The 27,478-nt window shown below is 36.4% G+C and overlaps 1 protein-coding gene across 1 annotated transcript in view; it reads right to left on the bottom strand.

Annotated features, from left to right (window-relative positions):
- Window positions 1-926: 926 nt before the first annotated feature.
- The window catches only part of SEC63 (SEC63 homolog, protein translocation regulator), a 53,119-nt gene continuing 26,567 nt past the window's right edge, over window positions 927-27,478 (bottom strand). Inside the window, exons 8-21 of the mRNA XM_063150968.1 lie at window positions 26,489-26,597; window positions 23,950-24,044; window positions 21,246-21,378; window positions 19,996-20,088; window positions 15,194-15,348; window positions 13,350-13,497; window positions 11,519-11,601; window positions 9,861-9,920; window positions 9,477-9,635; window positions 8,441-8,599; window positions 7,526-7,627; window positions 3,600-3,698; window positions 2,635-2,739; window positions 927-2,064 (exon numbers count right to left, since the gene is read on the bottom strand). Coding sequence (XP_063007038.1) covers window positions 1,921-2,064; window positions 2,635-2,739; window positions 3,600-3,698; window positions 7,526-7,627; window positions 8,441-8,599; window positions 9,477-9,635; window positions 9,861-9,920; window positions 11,519-11,601; window positions 13,350-13,497; window positions 15,194-15,348; window positions 19,996-20,088; window positions 21,246-21,378; window positions 23,950-24,044; window positions 26,489-26,597 — 1,644 coding nt within the window. The 3' untranslated portion in view covers window positions 927-1,920. The remainder of the gene's footprint in view (window positions 2,065-2,634; window positions 2,740-3,599; window positions 3,699-7,525; window positions 7,628-8,440; window positions 8,600-9,476; window positions 9,636-9,860; window positions 9,921-11,518; window positions 11,602-13,349; window positions 13,498-15,193; window positions 15,349-19,995; window positions 20,089-21,245; window positions 21,379-23,949; window positions 24,045-26,488; window positions 26,598-27,478) is intronic.

Here is a 27,478-nt window from a genome sequence, read left to right on the forward strand (position 1 = left end):
AGTGGCCAGATTGCAGCCCAACCCATCCAGAATGTTCTTATTATCAACTCTACCTCCTGACTTACCCCTCTCCTACCTTTAACAACTGCAGACTTCCACTAGGAGTTGTTCAGTCATCTTAGCATCCATCTTGCCTATTTGCTTGAGGAAGAGTCATTAGACTCTTTCCTGTCTTTTCTCTCACCAGTGCAGTATTTGGCTCAAAAGCCTATGGACTACACAACTAGAGCTTTTGTGTTGCTATTTCTCTGCTGTATTTTGCAAGTTAGAACTGGAGTTACAAGCCCTTTAATTTAAACCTAGCCTTCATTCTTGAGTTTGAACATCTGACACTGCTTATGGTTTACAAGTTAACAATGTGCACTTCAGAAGTACTTTGAAAAATACCATAATCTCATTAGAACACCTTCAAATTTTATTTGCATCTATTGTAATTACAAAGAATATAACAATATAAATTTTCATTTAAAGTGACAACCCTTTCTAACAAACAAGGTCGCAAATTAGTGTGCACCTATTCTGACTTTGGGCAATTTTTATAGGATGGAAATTTTCCTGCATGAGAATTTGTCACATTTTACAGCATTGTATTTTCATAGTTCAATACACAGGAACAGAAATACATCTATTCCTACTTGCAGAACACTTTTAAGTATTTCTGAAGTATAGAAATGCAACATTTAATTTGTTTTATTCAGAGAAAGAAAAGGAGGAATCCACCCATGGCTTTTATCAAGTCTCATAGAATACACTAATAGCCCTGATGCTCTCCTCCCTGAATTTATTCTCTAATGAGGTTTGATTTTTTTTTCTTTAAAAGGTGTAGAAACAGAATCACTATCTTGTTTACAACCTTGCAGAAGACTAGGGTAGGAAAAAAAAAACCAAAACAACAAACCAACAACCTCAGACAAAGATGCACACTATTACAAATGCAAACAGCCATCAAATTATCCAGTTTATTGATGGGAATTCAAAACTGATACAAAACATGCCCTCTCTGCATGTTGTATTTTACCCTTAAAATGTTTCTGACGGTGTCAGGTAGATTGAGAATTAAGAATATACTTCGGCTTTCAGCATGTACCTTTTATAAAGGTATTACACAAAAGCCACTAGCTTACATAACATGTGGTCCCAAAATTACTTACAGACATTCTGTTTATCAAAAGACTCAGATCTCCTGTTGATCTGATGAAATAAGGGCTTAAAAATGTTTTAAGCCATTAATAAGTATCCTATGGCAGAGTCAAGAAAGTTTATGATTTCCATTATAATCTCGGGCATAAAAAGGCAACAGTCCTAAAAAAAGCAGCCCTCTGGAATATATGGAATGTGGCAATGGATATGATGCCAATTTGTAATGACCAAGTTAAGTAAAACAGATTCTTAAAGCTATGAATGATGTGAGCAGTATCACAGCAAAATAGTTAATGAATACCACAGAACCAATCCAGTTTGAAAGTTGAGCAAATGTTCCTTCAATCAACAGATATTTGTAATGTCAAATATACCAAAACATTTTCTAAAATAAATTCCTAATGCAGAAAAATTGATTGAAAGTTTGCTCCTAGCTAACAGTACCTTTTATTTAAATTGGACCCTAAACTGATCAGACAATACATAGCCCACACTTTTGGACATTTATAATAAAAAAGCTTTTATTTTCAATTGAAACAAATGCACCATCCTGCACTTTGAAGGCTATGAGCCATAAGCATATTCCAAGGTGTATCAATGGCAACAGATTTGTTTCACCTCCACTGAGAAGTTACATAATGCACTCTTAATTGGTAAAGAAAATTTAAACTCAGCCTTCTCAAAGCTTCTGTACTGTGTTTCTTGGTTAATTGTACAAGTTCCACAGCCAGACCAAGAGCTTGCACTGTGTGCAGATATTGTAGTCAATCAATAGTATGTTTAATCATCATCTTCCTCTTCTTCCTCTTCCTCCTCAAAACTGTCTTCAAAGCCCTCACTGTCTTCCTGGTCCTCATCACCTTCTATTGCTGTATCCCATTGTGGGTGATTTTCTGGCACTGGTTTTGCTTCGTGAACTTCCAGCTGTAATTGGATAAGGAAAGAGAAGAGAGGGGAAAAAAGGTTACAGACAATAAACAGCAATTTGGGAAAACAAACAAATTCACACAATAAAACAAACAAGCAACCCACAAAAGAACAGTTAAAAAAACCAACTAAATAACAAAACAAATCCCATCCCACTCCCCAAACCAAAACCAAGAACTGCTTCCAGAAGTAAGGCATGCCAGATTTTTCCCATTAACTGAATTAATCTAGGACTAAGGAAGGGCAGAGAAATGGCATGGCAAACCTCAAGGTATAAAAAGCCACAGCCAACCATACTGCAGAAACTGAATAAACATTAGAAAAACATGAATTAAAACACACATGCATGGGAAAGTATCTCAAATTTTAGTCCCATTTAATCCATCATAAAATTACCACTGCACATTAGGCAGAAACCATTTCTAAGTCCATCCTTCCCACTTGTTTTAAAATTAGGACAGGTTGAATTCTTATCAACAGGACTTCTGGTCCTGTTAATTATGGTTTTAATGACCATAAGAAGTAGCTTTCAATGTAACAGAAGTATATAACAGAGTCAAACATCACCTTCAATGGTTTAATCTGGTCCAATCCCATATATGAATCCGATCTTAAATAAACTGTGTACTGATAGTTTCCAGGCTTGCCTGGTGCTGGGAACTTCAGCTCCACCTACAAAAGAGATTGCATACCATGAAGTTCTTACTGCTTTCAAATGACACTGAAACAAATACCTGAGTCCTCCAATGAACAATGAACACTACTACAGAAAAATAGAAAGTTTTAGTTTCTAACTAGGGACACTTCTTTGAATATCTGTATGTAATAAAACACCTGCAAAAAAGAACAGCAATACCCAAACACAATACCTGCCATGAAAGCTGAAATATCATTGAGTCACTCAATCAATGATTTTTTTTTCTGAATTAGGCCAAGTAACTACATTAAGTACACAATTTCACCCTGCTGTATGCTAAGCCTCAAAAACCCAAACAGGTTAAAATATTTAGTCTGCTGAAAGTTTTATCTTAACTCTGCTGTTATTTGAAATTGAATGTAACATCTAATTTGGAAGAACAAACACATTAGGTCTTCATTTTTCGGACAAGTGGCACGAAGAACACTGCCAAAGGTTACAGGTTCAGCAAAGTTTATATGAGCCAAAGCTAATTAATTTGTCACAGTCTCTGCTGTACAGAAAGAGAACACTTAATGTTTCTAACAATTTGAATAAATTTAGGAATTTCACTGTGACAGAATACTGTTTTTCATGATCTTTTGATATCAAGAAAAAAATAAACCCAACATATTCCAGAAGAAACTTCAAAGTTGTCTTAAATTACTTTTTCTTTCTCCACTATCAATTTTCATAGTTAAAAGACACTTTTCTCTTTTTATCAAGAGAGTGAAATTTGTTTTCCATCTTAAGAGATAAGTATTAAAAAAATTAAAATCTACATGTATTTGCATACCAGAGACACTTCAACAGAGTTTTGTAATATCCCAGAAAGAAAACTCCCCAAGTACTTTACCTCTTCTTTATCTTTTAGCGTACAAACGTGGTATGGCATACATATCAACATCTGCTCCTTCCGATCTGCAATATACAGCCACCACCATTCTTGTTTTTCCTTTCATAAAGGGAAAAAAAACAACAGTAAACAACCACAAGCATTAAAGAAGTCATAGAACAAGATGCCCCTACACTTTTTAACAGTCAATTAGGATTCACTGATCTTTGTAATACAGACAGAAAGTTTGTGTCTGGTGGCTTTTTTAAACTCTTGGATATGCATGAATAAAATACAAGGTGTACACTGCACACTGAAAGCAAACAGGTTATGACAAGTAACTGCTGGGTCTCCAAAGGCTTCATTCCATGTATTCAACTTCAGCCACCATGTGGGACATGGAACCACCCCCAAGAATTGTGTCCACTGAGGATTCACAAGCAACTTCATGCAATATAAAACATTAGGTCCTTCAACAGAAATCCAACCTGGATAAAAAGCTGAGCAAGATTTAAAGCAAGGAAAGTGTAAAAACAGATAAAGAACTCTTTGCAGAAAAGTCTTTTGTCAGGCAAGTGTGCTCTGTCCCACTGTTTCCCCCTCCAAAAAGTGAAATGACATTTGAACACACTGAGATTTCACTTCAAGGAAATTACTCAGTACCAATCAACTGACTGGTACTGATGTATATTTGTAAAGGATGCCAAATAACTTCTCCCTATCACATACAGGCAACTTCTGAATTCCACACTTGGGAAGCAAATGCTGTTAATATGTAGAATTTGAAGAATTTTAACCAGAGTAGTTAAAAGTTCAGTAGTTTTAGATTTTTTTAACACTTCAGAAGCCAGGTTTTGGTGAGCTGAGATTTAAATCATGCATGTTGAAAAATTACAAAAGCCAAATTAACTCTTTTATCTTTTCAAGTGACTAATTGTCATACTAACTATCACAATCTCACTGAAAAATTCAACCATTTACAACAGCAAGACACTCACACCAACAAATAAAAACACTGATTAGCACTCCTGAGTCCCAGAACAGAGAAATGTAAAATTAACTCAACATACTAAATACCCATTTTGAAGAGTATAAAAGCAAAAGCATCACACTGAAGCATCAGCATTCCCTCATGTTCTTGGAACAGGCACAGAATAGGACAAAAACCTATTTGTATGCTATTTAATGCCAGAATGTGTAGAATTCTAAATCCTTCTTACAACTATTCCAAGTGATTTTCTTTAGGAAAAACCACCCCATGTGATTACAAGGCATAAGTTATTTTATCTGTAAGTTTCAACAGTAAATATATTGTCAATCTTCTTGACAGCTGTAGCAAAGAAGACTCTTAGGCAGTCAAAGTGTTTATTTCCTAGCCAAGAGGCCTCTAGGAATAGAAAGATGAACAGTATAAATAGCACAGATGAACAAGAGCTACAGAAGCAAGATCTATTACAGAAATGGCTAATCCATTTTGGGCCTATGAGGACTGTGACCATAACAAAAAGGACCTGCAATTGTATCAATATTATTTCTGATTTTACCAAAACATTGTGCTGACTTACTATACATTGCTCTTCAAAAAAAAAAATTTCTTGCCATTAAGAGTGATGGAAAGAGACAAAGATCAAAATCATCAAATGGCTTTTCACAAAACCTAGTAACAATAACAGCTAAGTGGAGAAAAAATACCAGTGCAAATGACAACTGTCGATGTAAAGTTCAAAGGACTCTATATTTTTTGGAAATTACAGGAGTGTTCCTGACCCTGAAATGCCATCACTGTTTTACAGAAAGGACAATTGTGCAGGATTGTGATTTTCCTCTTGCTTATTGGGTGGAATTTAAAGTTTATGCCTGTGAGAATCTGGCAAACTAACAGGCAAGTGGGCAAAATGCCCTTTAACAGATGGGTGCAAGGTTTGGCATGCCAGGGAACCAGTATGTTCATGAAATTGGAACACCAAGGCCAGTTTCTACCTAAAAAATGTCAAAACTACAATCTGTGCAGTTTCTGGACCCATGGATGCAGGAGCAGAAGATAATTCTTTAGGAACCTGCATAGATTAAAGACACATCTCTGGCAGAGTAATCAACTGCCCCACAACTTGGATGAAACAGCATTAAGACTGCCTCCTGAGAACATGTATTATTATGCTCAGCTACTACTTAAACATCTTTAAAATCTGGAACACAGCATTTTATCTCTAATTTTTTATCTCAGAACTGGCCATGACCACAGTACAAATAATACTCTAAATAACAGATGAGGAAAAAAAAACAAACCAGACTATGGTGGTTTTTGTTCTTCCAATGTTGCAGATCAACTCTATCTGAACATGCTCCCACTGCAGCTACAGCACAAAGTACAGCTGCATTCAACTTTCATGAAGTCAGTGAAGAGAAGTTGGAAAATTTACAACAGCAGTACCATGAGAGGATATGTGTGTATCTTTTAAGTTCAAGCATTCAGATGAGCCCTAGATTTCTTTTCAGCAGCAAGCTGTATTTAGGTTTTTTATCACAAGACCCATATGTAACTCAGTTACACACAGCTGAAGCTTATGCAGCTCTATACAGAGTAAGTATAAGCAAAGTCTCTGAAAGGACCCTCACTTCAGTAAAAGAGAAATACAAATATTCAGCATCCCTGAGGCACTGGGCATGGCACTTACTGTCTGTGAGCTTCCACTGATGACCAAAGCCAGCTGCCTTCACAGCAAGGAGGTATTAAGACTCTGCAGCACATTTGACATATCTAAGGCAGCCAGAAGAGCAGAATGCCAGCACACCTTTTTACACTATGCTGGTGTACTGGTGGAAGCTGTACTGAGAGATGGGAGTGCACCCAACTGTCAGGAAAATACAGCTTCAAGCTCAGCCATTACAAAACTAGATGTTAGCTAAGGCCTTCAGGAAGACAATTTATTTCCCTTTTTGGAGATAGCACAACAACAGAGAAGAGATCCTAGATTAGTTCCTTAGTCAGACTGCAAGGAAGGAAAGGAGCTGATTAGCCATTTCTTGAAGCACTGGCCAAGAAAGAAAATGTGGCCAAATACTGCTCCCTCCTGGTTCCAATCAGGTCACCCCAAGGACCTAACTTATCTGCTCAGAACACAAACCCTCCATTTGGAAAAATTTCCTCTTTTTCAAGGTTCCACTGCTGTTAAGGGCTTCTCAGACAAATGACTGGCTGGCTGTTAGTGCAAGTAACAACTGATCTATCAGGTAATACTTTCAACACCAAAGGCTGCTGTAAACACACCTCAGCCTATATTGAGTCACCACTCTCAAATATATAATTTCCTCTGACACTCATCCAGAGCAGAACTTGTACTTTTGAACTCTTCTATAGAAAAGACTGTTCCACAGTTGGCTTCTGCCACTTCCACACAACAGTGTGGTGAAAAGAGACAGCTTTGCCAAGCAACCCCATATTCCATAGCTGCCATCACATTGCTGCACTGAGACTTGAAGTCGACGAGTAATCCAAAACTACCTGCAGATCCAAATAATCCATAAACTCTCCAGTGATTACACAGGAGGGGTCAGGACCTCTCCCAGCCACAGGCACTTGCAATTAGATAGTCACAACTCACAGCAACCATTTGAGAAAAATATACTTCATGGGTGCACTGGCACTGTGCCAGGGCCAACCCATGACAGATGAAGAGTTAAAAACATCCACATATTTCACCTTAAGTTTTACAGGTTTGCAAGTCTCTGGGAACTGAATAGAAAGAATAATGAAGAAAAAGGTTTTAGAAAAGTATCTGAAAGCATTTATTTTTTAAGTTAAGACTTTATAAAATTAATACTATTTTTCCCAGATAATAAGGTTTTTCAAAAGCCCAATATTTACAGTAAAAAATAAAAATGGATCAATTAATTTATATTATTATTCATTTTCATGTTTCACAGCTGTAATGATTTTTATTACTGACCTCAGGAAAAAAAAGACTGTAAACAGGATGTGTTATCTTTGACTTCGTTTCAAGAAGGGCTCGCTCCTTTCTCTGTATACTTTGCTGTAATTCTTGCCACTCCTGTCAAAGGTAAGGTTAAAGAATTACTGTGCACTAAGCATCTTTTGCATTAAAAAGACAGAAAATGGTCCATGAAAATGGTACATGTGACTAGTTCTCGTGCAATACTAAACATTATTAAGAGAAAAAGCAGATCTGTGGGGTTTGCACACATTCTTCAAAATTCAGTTCTACAACACTACCTCTAAACACTCTCTACCTCAGCCATAGGAGTCTTGATTACAAGTTTGATGATTCCTTTCCTATCAGAAGCCTAATCTCACCCTGCACAGGTCATTCAGCTGTCATTCAAGTCTTTTACTGTAAGACTTGTGGTGCAGAAATCATCTGCCATCACATGTTTCACTCTTTGTTACACTATTACAGTTTCAGACACATAACCTGACAGTTACCAGCATTTAGTAAGCACTTGTACAAGTTTGCTCAACAACTGCATGCTCAGTATGTACTGTGCAGCATGCAACAGCCACTGCCTGTAAAGAACACATTTCAAAGAAGAGACTAAGTCACAAATCTGCAGCAGACAGTAATCAAATTAAACTGAAAGAAATATTTTTTCTCCTGAAGTTTAGCCATTTTCTCAAGTCATTTCTAAATTTTCTGACCACGCTGAAAAGACTCTCTGCTACTCAGTCTGGAACAAACTTGCAATGACAAAGCTCTTACACCAGAATGAGGTCTGAAAACCTCTGGAGAACCAGTATTACTCCTTCATCCTAGTGTTGACTAGCCTGAGGGGATGCTAGAGGATTAAAATGAATTTTCTCTCAACCCCAGAGGCAACATTACCCTTCAAGAAAAAGTAAGGCTTACAGCTTCATCATCTTTGTTTTGCTTCTCATCTTGTTCTCTGTCAGAGTCTCTGTCACTCCCATCATCTTTTTCACTTTGAGAGTCTCTGTTTGTTTCTTCTTCTTCAGATTCACTTCCTTTATCAGAGACCTCCTCCTCCTCTTCCTTCACAACGACTTCCTAATGGGAAAGAAAAACAAGCACCCAACACCTCTAACTTAGTTTGTCTGCATGACTGTAGTACACAGAATTCACAGTGCCTGCCTTAAGCTTGGGCTGCACGAGCTACGCGCTTCTTGTGTCACAGTTATGTCTGCAGTGAACATTAATCCTTTCCACCTCATCCACTAAGAGGACAGAAGCCATTTTCCTTCTCCATTTGGCTCTCCCAACAGGAATAGGAAAAACCAGTATTTGATTCCCAGACTGGATGTCCCATCTCTGCAAGTGTTCAAGGCCAGACTGGGTGGGGTCCTGGGCAAACTCATCTAGTGAGTGGCACCCCTGCCCACGGCGAGGGGTTGGAGCTAAAGGCTCTTTAAGCCAAATGATCTTTCAACCCAAACCATTCTACAACTCCAGGACTGCATTTCATAAAGTCTCAAGAAAATTTACAGACATCTTAAAAAAGTACCTAGAACATAGCCCAAGAGGTGGAGAAAACACCGTGCAGGCGGGAGCATAAAGTTACTAAAGCGACTTAATTTACCAGAACAAAGTCTCATTTCAGTTTTCATCTTTAAAGAAAAAGTAGAAGCTACAGAACAATTCACCTCCAAGAAGGCAGCATAACAAGAACAAAGAGTAAGAAGAGACTATGAAGCCACATTTTTAAAATATTTGAGCAGAACTTTCAGTGGCCACTGCAAACATTACCATGGTGATTCCCTGATGACTTCACTAGTAACTGTTAAATGTAGAGAAAACAAATGCTATTTTAGAAGACACACTTCACAAAAGCACAAACTGAAACGGAAGAGACAGATACAAAATCCTCCATCAGATTACAAGTGACAAACTGAATAAAATTATAAATATGATTGAATCTATGAGCTACCCCATTAGCTTGTTTTTGCTTCTGCTGTTTCTGTGGTGGCAATGAAGGTGGCACCGGTTTCTTTTTCAATGGCTTCTTTTTCTTTGATTTTGAAGCTTTCTTGGTTCCTTTATTCTTTTGTTGCCATCCTTTGCTCTTAGATTTGCTGGCATCTCCTTGCTGCAGGAAAGCAGTATTAAAATATTTATTCTGTTCATAAAATTTCAGTCATTCAACTGTACTTTAAGTGTTTTAAGCTGAGAACCAAAATTACAAAGCACAGTTCAAAGGACACTTCAGTAGGCATTTCTGGAAAAAAATGCTTGAGAAGCGCACAATTAGCAATTCAAGATCTGAAAGAATGTTCTCTTTAATTAGCAAAAGGAACATTCATTCTTCACTCACCCCATCTTCTGCTGGTTGCTCTTCTGCTGCACATATAGACTGTTCCTTTTCAAACACTTCCTGGTTAGAGAAAAATGTGAAAACTACTAATGTCTCTCTGTACCAAGAGCAAATTACGATTTCATATTTGAACTTAAACTAAATCACCTTAATCAGGTCTGAATATTTTACTCATGGCAAATTCTTTTATCAGTGACAGACACAACAGGGGATTAACAGATCAAAATTAAACACTAGTTCAAACATTTGGTCTCAGATTTTCCCATCACTTGTATTATAAAGAAATTTAATAGCAACAAGTCACCTTGTTCCAAAGAATCTACTTCTTTTATAAAGCACAGAAATCCTAGATCACAAAAGCAAGCAGTAGTAAAATGCTAATTCTGCTCCAGTTGTCAGAGCATTAAAAACTTCAACAGCTGCTCTGCTACTTAGGAACACAGAACAACAAATCAAACCAGAAATGTGAAATGTTAAGACACAACACAATGTTAGTATACTGTAGACTGAGACACCTCTCTGTAAATGGATTTTTTAATGGCATTTCTTTCTTCAAAATATAATATATGCCATTAAAAAAAACCCACCCAAACAAAATAGTCACAAGGAGCTGTTGTATATAAAGATGGCAAATGGGAAATACCACCACAAAAAACATGCATCATACAAAAGGCTGGCTCCTCTTTTACAGTCATGTGTTTCTATGCCAGACTGCCTAGAGGAGGTCACACAGGAAGCATCTTAAATGAATCTTCTGTATGCTGTTAGACATTTTAGTTTCTAAGCACAGTTCAATATCCTCATAATTTTCAGTTTCCTTTTTGCAATTCCAGCATAGTGATACAGTGCTTTTACTTTCTACCTACTGCACCCATAGCATAAGCACATGGATCTCATATATACAGATTTTCTGCTGAACTGGCTTCAATAGTCTGATCTCACCTGCAATACTCAAGCTTGTGTAACTTAGAGGTGTAACTCAGACCTTCTGTTTACTTAGACAATTACGTCATTAGTACAGATGCAAAAATTGACACTGTAGTCTTTGATGTGTCAAAGCTTGTTTAGGTTCTGTGTATTAAACTTTTTTGTTCAAAGAAAGCCATTAATGCATTTTAAGCTTGAAAACAGGCACAAGTCAGAAGTTTAACTGCTAGGGTATAGTATTGTTTTGGTTATGCCACACTGTTCATGTGAACTGGTGTACCCCTTTTATATTAAGTTACGCATATTCTGCATTCTGCTGGACTGCGTTCTTTCTAAAACCCCCAAGAAATGTAACCCAAGATTTGTAACATTATGAGCCCATATAAAGCAAAATCAAACACTGTCCTGAGGACTTGAGTGAATATTTTATTTTAGTTCAAGAACCAAGTTTCTGAATGCCTCTTTTCCTGTTGTTTACAAACCTCAGAGCGGTATCACTTGCCGTATTCTTTTACCGTTCCCTAGACAACTGCAATGGGTCAGACTGACCTTTGATTTTATTCCAGGAAAACTTTCTTATTCAGAAACAAGACCATAAGGACGGATTAAGAGCACAAGTTCTCAATTTCAAATCTTAACCTCACAGTTATGTTTACAAAACAAGCAGAAATGCCTTTTTACTAGTGCACACCCACAGCTACCATGAAAGGACAAGTATTCTTAATACTTACTGCCATGGTCTGCCTTGTTAGTGTGACCAGAACAGTGACAAGAGAGCCTACTGTGATGTTGTTGCTGTCTTCATCATCCAAAACTAGTGCAAAAAGAAAAACAATACATCTATTAGACTTCCTTAAAGACTTTTTCTCCATTAAACATTGCTTCTGTTACTTCTAAATGTAAGCATTCAAATTCCAGAATTTTTAACAAAAAATATCTTAAAGGTATTATTTAATAAGTTTCTTACAACTTCAACTATACTATCAGAATGAGAGCTGGTAATTCAGCAACCTATAAAACTGCAACAATGAGTTTGAAATTTTAATTGCATGAAAGTTGAAAAATTCAAAGTTATGGCTGCTGTGGGAACCATAACCCTGTAATATTGTGCATTATATATTGAAGCATAAAACTTCAGAAACATGAAATATCACACATGACCAGAGGGACCCTGTTATATTTGTTCTGGGAATCATAATTTTCATTTTCCTGACTTTCATATTATTAACAACTCAATTTCAATGCCACATTAACAATCATGCATTTAATTATTTTTTTTAAGGAGAAGGCAAAGGAAAATAAAGGAACAGCAATGATTAGTTTAACTGAAACATTAAAACAAACCCCACAGGGGAGCCACTGAGGAGTTTATACCTCCAACCTATAAAATAGAGAATGTCTCAGTAGGAGAGGAATAGAGTTTTATTCCAGTGTAGACATTTTATTTATTGCCCTCTAGTCCCTCCCTGTGAAAGCAGTTTTACTATTCAGTTGTCTCAGATACATATTTCATATAATGGCAATACTGAGCTAAACAGAAAAGCATCTGCACAGTTTAATCCTTCACACCACACTTGAGTGCAGCTGTGTGACAAATGAAAAGTACAGGCAGGAAAACATTGGTCAAAACATGGGGAGGTACTTCAAGATTGAATTTTAAGCAGATTAACAAGACTGTATACAAACCTAAGCTACAATAACATACCATTTTCTGTTTGTTTGTTTAAAAAGTAAACAACACAAATAACATTCAGAAACACCAAAATAAGCAGACATTTGCTTCCTTAACAGATACTTCTAACATTTGCTTCTCAGAGGGGACTACACATAAGCCAAATTACAATCAGGCTCCCCAAACAAAGCATATCACATTTTGAATGCAATCATTGCTATCACAATGAAAATATAAACCAGAATTAGAACAGACTTTCAAATATCACACATTTACTAGCACTAATCTTCCACAAAGAAAAGGAGACTGCAGAACCCATTCAGTTCCCACTGCAAAGTCTGTCTAACAGGAATTGCTTACAATATCCCAAATCTTCAGAGAGGAGAGCATTATACATTCACTGAAATAGTGCACACAAAACGTAGCTAAGCATAGCTTGGACAAATTCTGCCAGATATGAAAACCAGGATTATCACAAAGGAACCCCAGAGGAACCTCACAAATGCTGAGGAAAGGAACCTGTTTGCTGAGGAAAGCTGAGCATAAATTCTGGAATAACTGTAACCATTTAAGATAGCTAATAAAAGTGGTATTTCAACCAAAATTCCACATCACTCATGAAATATTAAAACCGAAAGACAAAATTTCAGCTAAGCTCCTGTATGAGAAACTACTGCTGGCTTGGGAATACATGGAATGTTTCAATGTATTTTATCTCCTCAGACTGTAACTCCCATGTACAAGAACCCATACTCCAAAGAAGTATGTAATTTCCAGGTCACATCAATAGCAGTGAGTTGTGTTTCAGCTTACTCCAAAAGCTTACTGCCAGCAGACTATCAAAATGTCAGAAGATTGACATACACAGAACAAAGGGACCTCCCACTCACCCTGTGGTTTTATATCCATAGTGACATATGGAAAGCTGCCAAGGACAGCCATAACTTCTTCATATTTCTTATCTTCTAGAAAGTGCAGTAAATTGCGGCGGTCTGAGCCTTTCAAACTCACCAAATCCTGAATACTTTTGATTTTATACTGAAAAAAAGAAGAAAGGAAGTCCCATGGTAGTACAGAACACAGCCCACAAATCAGCTCTTCATAATACATGACTGTCCCCACATTACTAATACATGCACACCATTACATTTGTTCTTATAAAAAACCCTACACTTTGGAAACTAGCAAGCATATGTTTCGAGAAACAATAAACCAAAGAGGCTGCAGTCAAACCTACTAAACAGAACTGCTTTGAACACTGGTGTGTTCCTCAATATGTCACCCCTTAGAAATGGTCCTTTATAGTTTCTTATAAAATTGCTACTTCAGCCAGGTTTTTCAGAAACTTGAGCTAAGAAATCTCACTAATAGGGGGTTTTATTTAGATAGAATACCTCAGTGCTTTCAGATTTACATTAGCAGAATCAATCAAATACAAGTTTAGGGGGTTTTTTGTACTGAACTGCCAACAAATCTAAATCCACTCCTCCTAAGATTTGCAGAGCAGAGCTAAAAGGCTAAAACAAACACAAATTATTACCTCACCATTATAAATGCATGCACTTTACTAAAAACAATTTCATGCATCCAGGTAGACTGATCATACTGCCAATCTAGAGCAGTGTATTTTTGAAGAACTCAACGCATGTGATCCTGTGAAACTAGCCTGAAAAACTGGGATTTCCCCCCTCTTTCACAGCAAACAGAGGTGGGATTATAACACAGTCAAATTATTTGTTTTTCACTTAGCTACAATGCACATGTCAAAAAATACATCTAAAATTGCTTACTTCCTCATCTGTTCCCTGTAGTTTAAGACTGGATTTAAAAAGTAAGTCTTTAATGATACCTGTAAGAGAATCTTTTACTTCATCCAAAGGATATGGCTACTTGAATATTTCATGAACAAGCATCTTCAGAGAGGATTAAAAAAATGCAATATCTAAGAATTCTTAGTCTTGACACTAACACAGAAGCATTTAAACACCCCCTAAGGCTGTAGTTAAAGTGAAACAAAAATTCCATCAGATAAAAAGAATATTTTCAAGATTCATCCAAATTAACCACTGTGATAAAAGTATCAGAAAAGTCAAGATTCTAGTAGAAGCAAGGGGCTGTTTCTAACTGTTACTGGCATCACCAGAAGATACACTAGACTCAAGCAGGTTGAAATGCAGAGACAATTGGTGAAACAGAGTGAAGAAACACACGCAGATATTGAGACAAGACTATTCTTTTTCATCCCTAAATTCTACTTACCCAACTCCATTATGTAGCAAAAGCTTTATAAGACACACTTTTTCACACAAAGGATCACAAAACCTGAAATGCCTCCCACAGTAAATTTTTTTTTTCTTTTATGAACTCCTCTGTTCATAAAAGCTTCCAAATATATTTTCTACCAAAGTACATTAAGAACAATGTAAAGTCAAACAAGCCCCCTCCCCCCCAGAAAAAAAAAGTCCCAGTAGGATATTCCAGACATATTCTGGAAGAGTATTAAATAGATATTAACAGATCTCTGATCCTAATTACCACCTCCTAATTGAGATGGACTTTTGAAAAACCAAAAGCAGACAGAACAAATAGGAAGGATTGTATTGACTTCCTTAAAAATAAATATATTTTTATTCTCTTAGTTAATTGATGGCCTTGCTTCCTTAGCCACAAATCGGTAAAAGAAGTAGCATATAGCATCTTAAGAGGTTACCAAGTATCATTTGCATTTTTATACCTTTTTATGATTGGAAACTCTTCTCAGATTGTCCTCTTCAATGTGAGGCAGCTGTAAAAGGGGAGACTTGAACTGTTGAAGTCCCTGGACTGTCATCTGGGAAAGCTTCATACAATTTTCCAAAGATCCCAAAGATGGAGCACGGAACTCCCTTTCTTGGGGAGAATGAAACAAACAACATAATTTTTAATTTTTTTTTCTTCTTATACTTTTCTAATGTATACTTGTATTACAGAAAACCTTACTTCCAGTCCTCCAAGCAAAAGAAAGAGACATCTTAAAATGTTCAGTAAAATTAACTAGGCAGACTTTTTACTCTCACTCCAGCCACACAGAACAGCAGACATTTTCCTCCCTCTATTTAGGATGTCACAGCTGAACACTAACATTGTCTGAGGGAACAACTGCACAATGTATCTATGTAACTACTACAGACAAAAATTTCACCAATTCAGTTTTAAAAAATGCAGCATCAAAACAAACTTATTTTATATTTGTATGTTTTATGTATGTGTGTGTATAACATGTTTAGTGTATCATTTATTATAATTTATCATGAAATATTAATCTTTTACAATACATTACAATACATTATTTCCATCTTGAGAAATGAGCATATAGGTAGCAGCCTATCACATGCAAGAAGAAAACTATATTTATAACTGAAGCTAAGCAGAGTGTATTTTATTATGTTAGAAGGCAGTAAGGAGAGCTGTAAAAATATCAAATGCATGACTTATTTATAAATAAACTTATTGGTTAAAAGGGGTGTCTATTTGACTTTTCTTATAGAAATTACCTATAATTGTTTTCATATTTTAATGTACAAAAAGATCTACACTCATAATTAAAATTATTATAAAGTAGACAAGGAGAAATAAGTCTTAACCAGAACAGAGCAAGAGAAAACAAAAAAAAACCAAAACAACCCACTTAGCAATTATTAATACTAAACACATCTGCAAAGAAATGAAAAAGCAAAGCAGACACAAACTGCAATATAACTTTGTATGACAATCATTCATTCATAAGTAAAACTTCTCATAAACCCTGTTTAGAGAACTCATTTCATATCACTTCTTATCTTGCTGCAGATTTCTTAGCTATGAGGGCATAGTAACTGCACATGGTAGATCACTGTTCCCTCTGCTTCAGCTGCCCCTCTGCTCTTCAAATTGTCGTTCTTCACTAATTATACCTAGCTACAAATTACACCAAGCTATAAATATCATCAGCTCTCAAATCAAATTACACGGAAGGACATGTGACAATTATATGCAATGCAAAGAGAAATATAACATAAAAATGGAACTACCTGGCTACACACAGAGGTAACTAAGAAAGATGTAACTCTGACCTTTAAAAAAAATTAGTAATGGAAAGATTAATGTCCCAACCAAGTAACACTACATTTACTTTCCATCTTACTCAGCTTCCACTTCCCCGGTAATTTTTTTGGCTGCTGCTGCTAAGGAAAGTCACAGGATTTTTTTTTTTAAGTTAAAAAAAACACACTGCAAACCAAGTCAATAAAAGAATCCTAAATAATCTCTGACAAACTGTCTTTTGCAGGAAATTCACCTAGAGCTTTGAGATTACAGAGCACTAGTCAGAGTAGAAAATATTCTCTTTTTTAAAGGATTGACTCATCATCCATATGACAGTAGAAAAATATTTTAAAGTTGGAAAGTATGATCTTGGTTTCCTGAGAAGAACACAGGTCTTTATGTTCCCTGAGAGTGGACTTGAGGACACCATAGCTTTTAACATCCCGCAAATGCTCCTACCATAAAATTAATGCCATTGCTGTACCTGTTTTGACAGCTTCTGATTGTCAAATTGCACAATGCAGATGACCTTTAATATAAGGTTATTAAATTGACCAAAAATAAAGAATCATAGAATAATTTGCATTGACCTCAAATATCATCTAGTTCCAACCCTCTGCCTTGGGCAGGGACACTTTCCACTAGACCAAGTTGCTCAAAGTCTCATCCCAACTAGCCTTGAATACTTCCAAGGATGGGGCATCCAAAGCTTCTCAGCCTCCCCACCCTCACAAGCAGTGTTTCTTATCCAAAACCACCCTCTTTCTGTTTCAACCCACCATATGACATTGAAGTAGTCAATCCCAAATGTAAATGCAAATTTTAGTTGCTTGGCAAGGACTGGCATACAACTGGGTTAAGCCACAACCTCTTCATTACACTGAGGCTTCCAACCTGAATTAAGGAATGTGCTTTGGCTGGACAGCTGAACACATGCCTAACTTCTGCAGACACTGGAGCACATCCCATGTTTTTGGCAGCAAACACCTCACTTGGCAAGGCAGCTATCTACTAATCATAGTTAAGGATGATCTCAAGGAAGCCATGAAAATAATTTACACCTGCTGGTTCTCAGGTATCAGCTAAATAGCCACAGAACAATGGATGCAAGCAATGGATGCCACAAAGCAAAGCCAAGTGCCAAGCTCAAGAAGATTCCAATCAAGCATCTTTCTCCAAAAGACCTGATTACAAGGTAGGCATAAATTGCTGCAGACATTTTTGAGCTCCTAACAGTAACAAAAACATTTCAGAATATTTGAAAGACAGGAATGCAGCATAAAATGAGACTTCACATGCCACTATCAATTTAGGTTTCACAAAGTATGATTTGTCCCCAAAATATTTCTTTAGATAGTATTAACACATGTCATTGCCTTTGTACATTCATAGAGCCAGGACTGCTGAAAATCTATGACTAATTGGAGCATGTGATCCTTTTATGTACTGTGTCAAGTTAGATCTAAGTGAAAATTAGAACTAGCCCCAAAACCAACTGCAGTTAAGTTTTAAGTCACTTAAAATTATGGTGACAAATATAAACTCAAGCAAAGCACTTTCTTAAAAATTTCAATACCCAAGTTCAATTTTATTCATCTTAAAAAAACACAACACAAAACCCAACCAATGCCACCTTCACATTTTCCAGTTGTTTCCCAGGGCAACACAGTTCTCTCTACAGGCACAGTCATCAAAAACAGGGTCAGTGCATTAGATTTGCTAAATAAATAGTAAGTTGTAAAAGCAGTGACTTCACTTTAGACCAAAGACCGTTGGGTACCACCTTCTCTTTAACACCATGTGCTGTGAGCACTGGCACGGAAGCACGAGGAAATGTTAGATTGTTTGGTACAAATTTCTGGCTACCACCACTTTCAAACTTTGGAAATAACTTTAAGAAAAGCTGTTAGAGAAACACCAGACAAGTCCTCAACTATACCTATGATACATACCTACTTTTTTCCTAAATCTAGGGAAATAATTTCTACTGTACATAATGATAGATATAAATTCTCTTCAGCTTTCACAAACTGATTGAGACCGGAAGAGATAATAATAATCCCTGGAAATTAGTGGTAGAGGTTGTTCAGATTTGGTTTATAAATAACCATTTCACGTGCTAATAGAAAATTAGTTTACACCACTGTATTTCAAAATACTGTCTCCTTTTATTTTAATTTAAGTTTAGATTCTAAAGTTCTGGGAAACTGAAAGCAACTTATCAAGAACAATGCATCTATAAATATTTATTTTACTGTCAAATTAAGAAAGTATCTCTGTGTATATTCAGAACTAGAGGAAAACAATACAGCTACCTGAAGGTCATTTAGTATATAATGCACTCTGTTCAGTGTCTTATTTCAGCTTTTACAAGAAGAACTATGCGTGTTTCTCATTTTTCAAAGACTTCCAGTTCAGTCGCATAAAAAAAGCTTCTGCCTGTGTTATTTTGGTTTCATTTTGCACAAGAGAAAACAACTATTTGCTAGTTGACTAATACATACATAGGCCATCTAAAAATGTATATTTCAGAGCTTTGAAGTACTTTACAGTACCACAGAGGTTCAGGTATTTTTTATCAAACTATCCAAATTTAAAGAAAAAATAATCTAAACTAGCACACAACATCCTTATCTGCTCACATCCCCTTTGTTATGGAACACAATTTTCAGCACCACTTATCTTTCCCAAAACCATTCTTACTAGGAGGCTATCAATGCTCATTAAAGGAGTTTTGGTCTAGTGAAGATCAACCAGTAATTACTGTTTGATAATAAAAAAAACAGCGACCAGTTTGACATAAAAAATGCCTTGATTATGTTTGGTGCAAAAAAAGTAATGCTATCCAAGTCTTTGCTTCCTTACACTGCAAGGAACCATCTTCTGAGAGTAATTGCCTGTTTACAGTGGAAAAAAATGCTTAAATACTATATTTCAATTAAATTATAATTTCTACGGCAAGACATACAGCTAAGCACCTGCCCCTACAACTTCAGAATAAAACTACATAGCAGGCTAAAGAACACAGAATTGTGATATGGAGAAATATGAGCAAAATACAAAGAAATAATGGCAAAGAAATGATCTAAAAAAAACAAGAGACACTCATAACAGGAGAGAAAAAATTGTAGAAGTGCAAATGGAAAGAACACAAGTCTTACACTAAATGCTTTGCTACTGAAAATGAACCACACCTCCAAGAAAAGGTTTTCAATTGCAGTTAAGGAGAAACTTTAATTGCAAAAATTACAGGCAGGACACAGACTCAGGATTTCAGAGCAGAGCTTGGCAGCAGCAGCAGCAGCATTTCAATCCTCAAAATAGAGAACTCTCTCATTACAAAAAGAGCAGCAGTACATTTAGGCATTTCTAAATATCACAGGTTAAGTCTCCCACAAGAACCAAAGACTTGATGAATTATCACAGTGAAAAAAACATATTTACTGGTTTTAATTATACAGTTTCTTTTCTTACCTTCCCTGCTTCGAGCCATTATTATTAGTTGGCAGATCACATTAATCATTTCTTGAAGTAGTGCAGGACTCTTCTTAAGGATAAACTGCTGATCTGCAAGATACAACTGGCTGCAATTATGCTGTACTACTTTTAGGAAAAACAATCAGTTTACATGAACAGGATCATTTAATGGCATGGTCCTCACTGCTATTCATTCTTGTATTGCGAAAAATGCCACTTTATTCTCACTGACATATTTAAAAAAACTAGGAAAATGAATGTGCTAAGAAGAAACAAATTTTGTATACCAGCTCCCACACCAAATGAAACAGAATTTATTAGATCCATCTAAAAAGAACAGGATGACATAGACAATTTACCAGTCATATTAAAAATCACATTCTTTAGGTAATCACAGGTTAAAACCAGGATTTTTAATTTTAAGTGAAACACCAGTTTTGCAAAAGCATTATTTGCAATGTATCAACTTTTTTTGAATGTAGTTCTGTGAAATTCTAAGTACAAACAGTAACTAAGGAAAAGAAAGATTATATATTTTTCATGACTTTTAAAAACTGATTTTTTTTCTTCTAAAAGGAACTGAAAAATTTGAAGCAAAGCATTTTCCCTGGTTTGTTGCTTTGTGTTTGGTTTTTTTTTTAATTTCCATTAAAATGTAGAACATCTGAGCTTTGCTGGTCAGCCTAGAACTATGTCTTTCATGGATGAAACTTAAGAAATGCATTTAGAAACATTTTGGTTTCAATATTTAAAAGTATTAAAAATTCCAAAACACACACCAAAGCTCACAGGTAACTGATATTTAAAGTTCTAATCTTGTCATCTTTACTTCATAGAGTGGGCTAAAAACCTCCAAAAATAAATACACATGGAAATGCTATAGAGAGCAAGATCTTGGATTTCTTTGCTCTGAAAAGCAAATACACTTCATGTTTAACTTTTTATTCTATTACAAAAATCAAAAACAATTTATCTAAGCTATATTTGCAGCCAAAAGCTTTAAAGAGTAAAATATCCGTATTGCAGGGCTGCCAGGAGAGTGAGGAAATGCTAAGTAAATGCTCTAAAGGGTCGGTAAAGTTGAAAAACTAAGCGGCTTGCATAGAGACTATTGAGCAGAGATCCAATCAACTCTTTATAGGACAAGAATCAAAAGTACTGCAGCATTCAGCAATGCTTGCATCATAATAACAATGCAGCACCTTGCTCTGTTTCCAGTAAAATCCAATTAGGGGAGAAGCCATTACCTTCTTCAAGAACCTCAGGAACTTGCATCCGGGCAAGATGGGTCAACAGCAGAACTCTGGCTTTCAGACTGTAAGGGTAGGTGAGAGGAGGCTCATTCTTCTTTAAGTTTATGCCACCAATTTCTCTGATTAGCTAAAATAAAACAGTTAAACAGCTATTTTATTGCAAAATACAAGCAAATACAGGAGAAGAGTCCACAAGGGAAAAAAAGCATGCTCACCAAAGCAATAGTTTAAGTAACTTTTCCTTGGAAATTTCTGTAGAGATGAACATTAGCCATTTTTATTCAAAACCCAGCTCAAAGTTTAAAAGTGTCTTTTTAAATCTTTTTTCAGTGTGCAAAGGGGTGGTTGCAAAGATTTGCATGCAATAAATTTGTCTTACGTAGTATTAAGTAAATTTTTATTGACAGATAAATATTTCTAATATCTGATTTTATTGCCAAGTTTTACTAGATTCCACCATATTTCTAAGGCATTGAACTTAATATGCACAAGCAACAGCATCACCTTGAGACCTTTCCCCCATCTAAGACACAGCAAACTTCCCTAGGAATAATTTCAGGTAAAACAGAGAGGAGGTTTACAAGCCTGAAATCCCTGGTAGGCTGAAGATCAAGCACTTTAACTTCTTTATAAACCACACCATCTTGAAAAAAGCACAGTGTTCCTTACTGAGGATGACCTTTCCTGTTCCCCACAGGGCCAAGACCCTCAGTGCAAACAGGTCTGAGTAACAGTAGCTCAGATAAAGTAGCATTAGTACATGGCCCAGAAGCTTCACTTTTTAAGCTCAAAAATTCCAAAATCTCAAGACAAAAAGAGAACTTTGGGTATCAACAGCTAAGCTACACCAACCAGTCTTTCCCCACACTTGATAAAAAGATCTGACTCTGTGCTTATAAGAAACTTGCAAGAAGCTTCTTATGAGCACATCCTGGTGTAACCCTGGATCAAGAGCAGTAAAACTTAAAAAAGACAATTCTGTGAAAAATTGGAACAATGATCATGGCCCCAAAAGCAGGATACACTAGCAGAAATTATTAGCAATACCCTTCTGTGTTGATGCTTCAGTGAATTGTTCTGCCATAAAGTCAGAAAAAAACACAGATGACACTGAGTACCGGACCTTTAGAAAGGGAACAAAATGTCATAAAATGCAAAGTCATGCACTTGCATGCTAACAAGAACAGCAGCTCAAAGATGGGAACCTGTTAGCTGGAAAACAAAGATGGGGAAATTCTGAAAACTTACTGATCCCCCTCTAGTTGTACTAAACCACCATATAAAACAGCTGTAGAAAAGATTATGCTGAAAGTCATTCCCTGCAGAAATACAGGAACAGTAGTGCCACCAACTAAGGCACTGTTAAGACTTAACATAGAATGCTGTGCACAATTCTAAGCAGATAAAAAATAATGTAAAATTTAGAAATCTATCGGCTGGGAACAGTACCCTGTTCAGTACACAGCAGGAGAAGCAAAATGAGCCTTTTGGAAAAGAGAGGAATGAAAGACAGCAGTTTTTCTAGTTTAGCAAAACAAAGACAAAAAGATGACTAATGGGCTATTGCTTGTGTCTACAGATGCATAAGGATATACACAACAAGAATAGTTCAGACTCCAGAATAGTGATGATAAAAACCAAGGATACAAATTGGTCACAAACAAGACTCCTAATCACTAGAACAGCAAGTTCTGGAACAGCTTCTCAGCAGGATATGGTTACAGAAGGCTTGACTGCTTTTTAAATAATGAATGATTAAATGTAAAAGGCCTTGCAGAATGCCAATGCTGGCAACAGCATGGGTGAAGAACCACTGATCAAGGTCTTTTCCAGCCTTTTGCTCTCATTGCTGAAAACCCCCACTTCACCGCAATTCCATCTTCTACTCAAAGTCCACAACATGATAACAAATTTGTAAAAGACACAAAGACAATTAAGTAAAAGAAAACAGACTGACTTACATTTAGGTCACATTTAAAACATGAAAATTCAACTGTGTGCATGCAAAGGTTAAATCTGTGAGACTATTTCCCCCTTTTTTTGCCAACTCAAAACATTTTCATTGAAGCATTTTGTATACTATATTTTAAACTTCTTAAATCAAAGTGTTAGTTTCTGATAAATAAGACTTTCTAAAACTCTGCTGGTAAAAATTACTTGCCACAGTATGCATTTATGGCATCTCTGATGTCACTGGAAACACTGAATGGAAATGAATATAAAAGGCTATCAGAGGGGAACAGATATTCATGGAGGAATCTCCATGACATTTAAAGACATTACTAATTCAGACATCAGATAATAATTTTATGTTACTAGCAACGCGCTCAACCAGATTTGTTTAAACAATTTCAAAGAACATCAAATGGTGATCACCTCTTTATGTCAATTCTCAAAAATTTTAAGGATTAACACTCTAATTTCCAATTTACTTTACCCCTCCCTAAAAGTCCAATACAGCAGCCTATATACTAAACCAATTCAATTCAAAATAAGCATTAGCATCATTAATGCTACCTTTTCTTTTAAAAAAGTTTAAATCAAGCCTAGCTTCTAACTCCTATTTCTGAAGGGATAAAGTTGCCTCACTACAAAGTTAATGCCTGAAGAACTTGAATTCTGTCAGCTGGTCCCCCAGAAGCATCACCTCCCTCTTCCCTTGAAGGGGTCAGTTAAAACACCTCTGGACATGACTGACCTGAGGTATCTGGATGTTGTCTGCTGGTCTGCTCGTCGCATCTTTGTTGTATTGAGGATCAAATTCAGATGCCCCCGCTAAAACCATGATAAGCCCTGAAAAGATAATTGGAGTCAGACAAAGAAAATGTCAACATCCTAAGCCACCAACTGATTTCTTCAGAACCTTCAGCCATAAAACTTATTTCTGTTCCTCCCCCAACAACCATGAATATCCATGTCCTCTACTTAATGGATCAGTTACTACTCCCACAGGGCAAGGAGGCAGGAATCAATGTCTGGCACAAAACAAAAGAGATGATTCAAGGCTCAGTTTTGCATGGTATGAAGTCCAGCATTTGACACTTAATGTCTTGAAAAGAACATAATTAGATTTCATTAGTTCTAGCAGACATCACTGCACAGCAGTTTGACTACTTCTGCATGCTCACAGAACCATTCCTCTCAGCAGCCCACGTGCCTGCAGCAGTACCACAATGTGTATGGAAGAGGGAGGCAGGAAGGATAGAATTTCAGTTCCATTTTCTGCTCAGTCAGCATTGAAAATTCACCAAAAAAATTACTGTAATTATGAGAAAAGCAGTCCAATAAATAATCCTACAAACAAATTGCACAAAGATGATGGACCACTCTATTCTTAATGTGATTAGGAAAAGTCCATGTTACCTCAAAACATTCTGTAGTGTAATTAAAATGAAAGCCCTAGACAACTGGATATTTTAGTCCTATTGTGAGCTTCCTGCTCACAAACACACCAGACTCCTCAGCCACAGACAACTAGAGAGAGCTCACACAATCATTTGCTCCAGTTAAAATAACTCTTTTAGTAGTAGCTACTCAAGCTTCCTTCCTATATTTTGAGCAAGTGCTCTTATGAGCAAGTCAAATTTATTTTTGCCTACCTGCAGTGCCCAGTGAATTCAGACTAAAAACAATGAGTCAAGTTCCCTGAGCATAAATTTTCATTTCCATGCTCAATTATCTATTCACTTCCTCAGCACAGCATATTGAAGACTTTCAGATGACTATAAATATCTTCCCATTATTTAAAATCAACAACTGAAAATCTCCAAGAAAGGAGATTCTGAAAGTTTGTTTGTCCTGAAGCTTGAAAAAATACCTTAAAACAAGGCAAGTCATGCAGATTTATCTCATCATTTTCCTAGTCTGGTTTGATTACATTTGCTGGCACTGATATACCACACTACAGTGGAATTCACAACCAAGCAAAAGCCTTACCTGGTCACTGTGTGGTTTGTCTAAGCCACCTCAGCTGCACCCCAGTTTTCATTCAGACTGCACAACAGATCTCAGCAGAAAAAACTGACCTGCCTCTGATCCTGGAACTACCTAAAAGTGTCAAGTCCTTAAATAAGGCCACTTAAACCTAGAGTTCACCTTTTAACCAATCTTTGGGAGGGACAAGGCAACCCTCAAAGCTGAGTTCTGAGTGAGATTCAATATGAAACAAATTACTGTTAAAACAAGTCAGAAAAAAGAAAGTGATCTTCCTCAACTTCTGAAGTCTCACCTACTCTCTCTTTTCTCACCTAGCTGGAGATAAGAAAAAGCATAAGACAAAATAGATATAAAACAGTCTGAACTAATCTCACACACAAACCCATGTGTCCTGTGAATAAAAGGGTATCATCTTTCCATACTCTTATTCCCTACACCATTTGGATGAGCTGCAAAGCATTTCTGCTCTGCAGGACAAGAATGGATCAAGAGCAGATTTTAGCAATTTTCCAGCAAATTTAAAGCAAAAAACAGTGCAATTGAAAGGAGTAAGAAAATATATATTTATGAACCCTTTTTTTGAAGGCTTTGGGTGTTCCTCTATTCTGTCTTTCAATTGCTCTGAGCATGCCATCTGGTTAAATTCAATCTAGAACTAAGTAGTACTGTGCCAATTCTTCAGGCTCATTCCAGCCCCCAAACTGTAAGATACAATTTTGCAGTAACAAAGTGCACCTACAAATCTCCCCAAAAAAATGGTGGGGGAAGTCCTTTAAAATCTGGGAGTAGACAAGAAAAGGAAGTATATTGAAAGCTACAAACAAGTAACAACATAAAATTGATAGCATTTTTTAAACAGAAATTTAGCTGTCTATTCTAACATCTAAAAACAAGAAATGCTGTTGCATTCTTTATGCATACGAAAATTTTACGAAGCTCCTAAAAATTCCAAAGCCTGTTTTATTACACTAACAGAAGAAAACACACAGAGGTTGGTTCCTACTGGCCACTGAGGGCTACAGGCAGGTCAGCATGTTTTTCCCAACATACAATACCACTTTTTCTTTCTTTTTTTTTTCATGTATAGATAGACATAAATATAGATCTCAATTCCCTCTCAAGACATTCACTTTTTACAGAGTATTCTACACCTGCAACAGAATTAAGTTTTAAAAACACTCTAAAGGAACCAGAAGCATTACTTTAAGCTAATTAAGGCCTATAAAATAGAAGTAATTTAATGTCAGCAGACTGACACTACCAGAGGAACACATCTACAGTTCAAGATGCCTTTCACTTACGTTTCATGTCCATGTTCCGGGTTTTATAGACAAAGTATGTATATATTTGAGTTGTCCGAATGAGAATCTGATCTCCGCTGTATCGTATTGATCGGTACCACCAGGAACCCTGAAATATTCAACAGGAACAGCTTGATGTCAGCTACAAGGAGGCATCAAAACAGCCACACTGCATGACCTCGTGTCTGTCAACAACCAGGTAACTCAGCCCAACTTATATGATGTGTGTTGAGCTGAACTGAATTTCAAAAAGGAGAGGGGAACAAAAATATATTTGCTGACACAAACTTTAAAAGCACACTGATAAATTCATCTGAGAAAATCTAATGTTAAACATTTTTAAATGACCTGTAGCCTAGAGACATTTTCCCCAGCACAAACACCTGCACACATATACACTGCTTGGTTTATTTCTGGTGTTGTTTTAATAAATCCACTAAACAGAAAATTCACTCGATTTACCACTTGCTATGTATGATGTGGTAACTCCTTACAGTGCAACTCAGCATTCAAATCTAGTTTAGGCAGGCCAAGACCAAACCAAGAACAAAGAGATTTCTTTCACTATGAGAAAATTTGCAAAACTGTGATTTAAGTCACCTGACCACAAAATGCTTTTCAGAAGAGGAATCTGGAGGTGGCATGGGGCCCTCACTGTAAATTTTCAGAACTAAGCCATACACCTTCAGGTTGACAGAAGAAGAGAAACACTGCGATAATTGCCTAATTAGCATTACACCAGTGATTCAAATTACAGAACTCACTCTACAGTGGTTGTACTCTCTAATATATTTTCAGAAAAATGGTGTGCTGGGTTATAAACTGCAATCTGGTCATTAACTCCTCCCTGTAAGCAAAGCTCATTTAACATAAGAAAACACATTGAAAATACTCCTCTATCTACTGTGAAATTTATTATCAGTGAAGAGCAACAAGCAGTAAAGTAGTTAAGTGATGCTTACTACTATTAGTTTCATAATAGTGAATTCC

This window comes from Melospiza melodia, chromosome 3, assembly GCF_035770615.1.
Source record: "Melospiza melodia melodia isolate bMelMel2 chromosome 3, bMelMel2.pri, whole genome shotgun sequence".
In the NCBI taxonomy this organism is placed as follows: Eukaryota; Metazoa; Chordata; class Aves; order Passeriformes; family Passerellidae; genus Melospiza; species Melospiza melodia.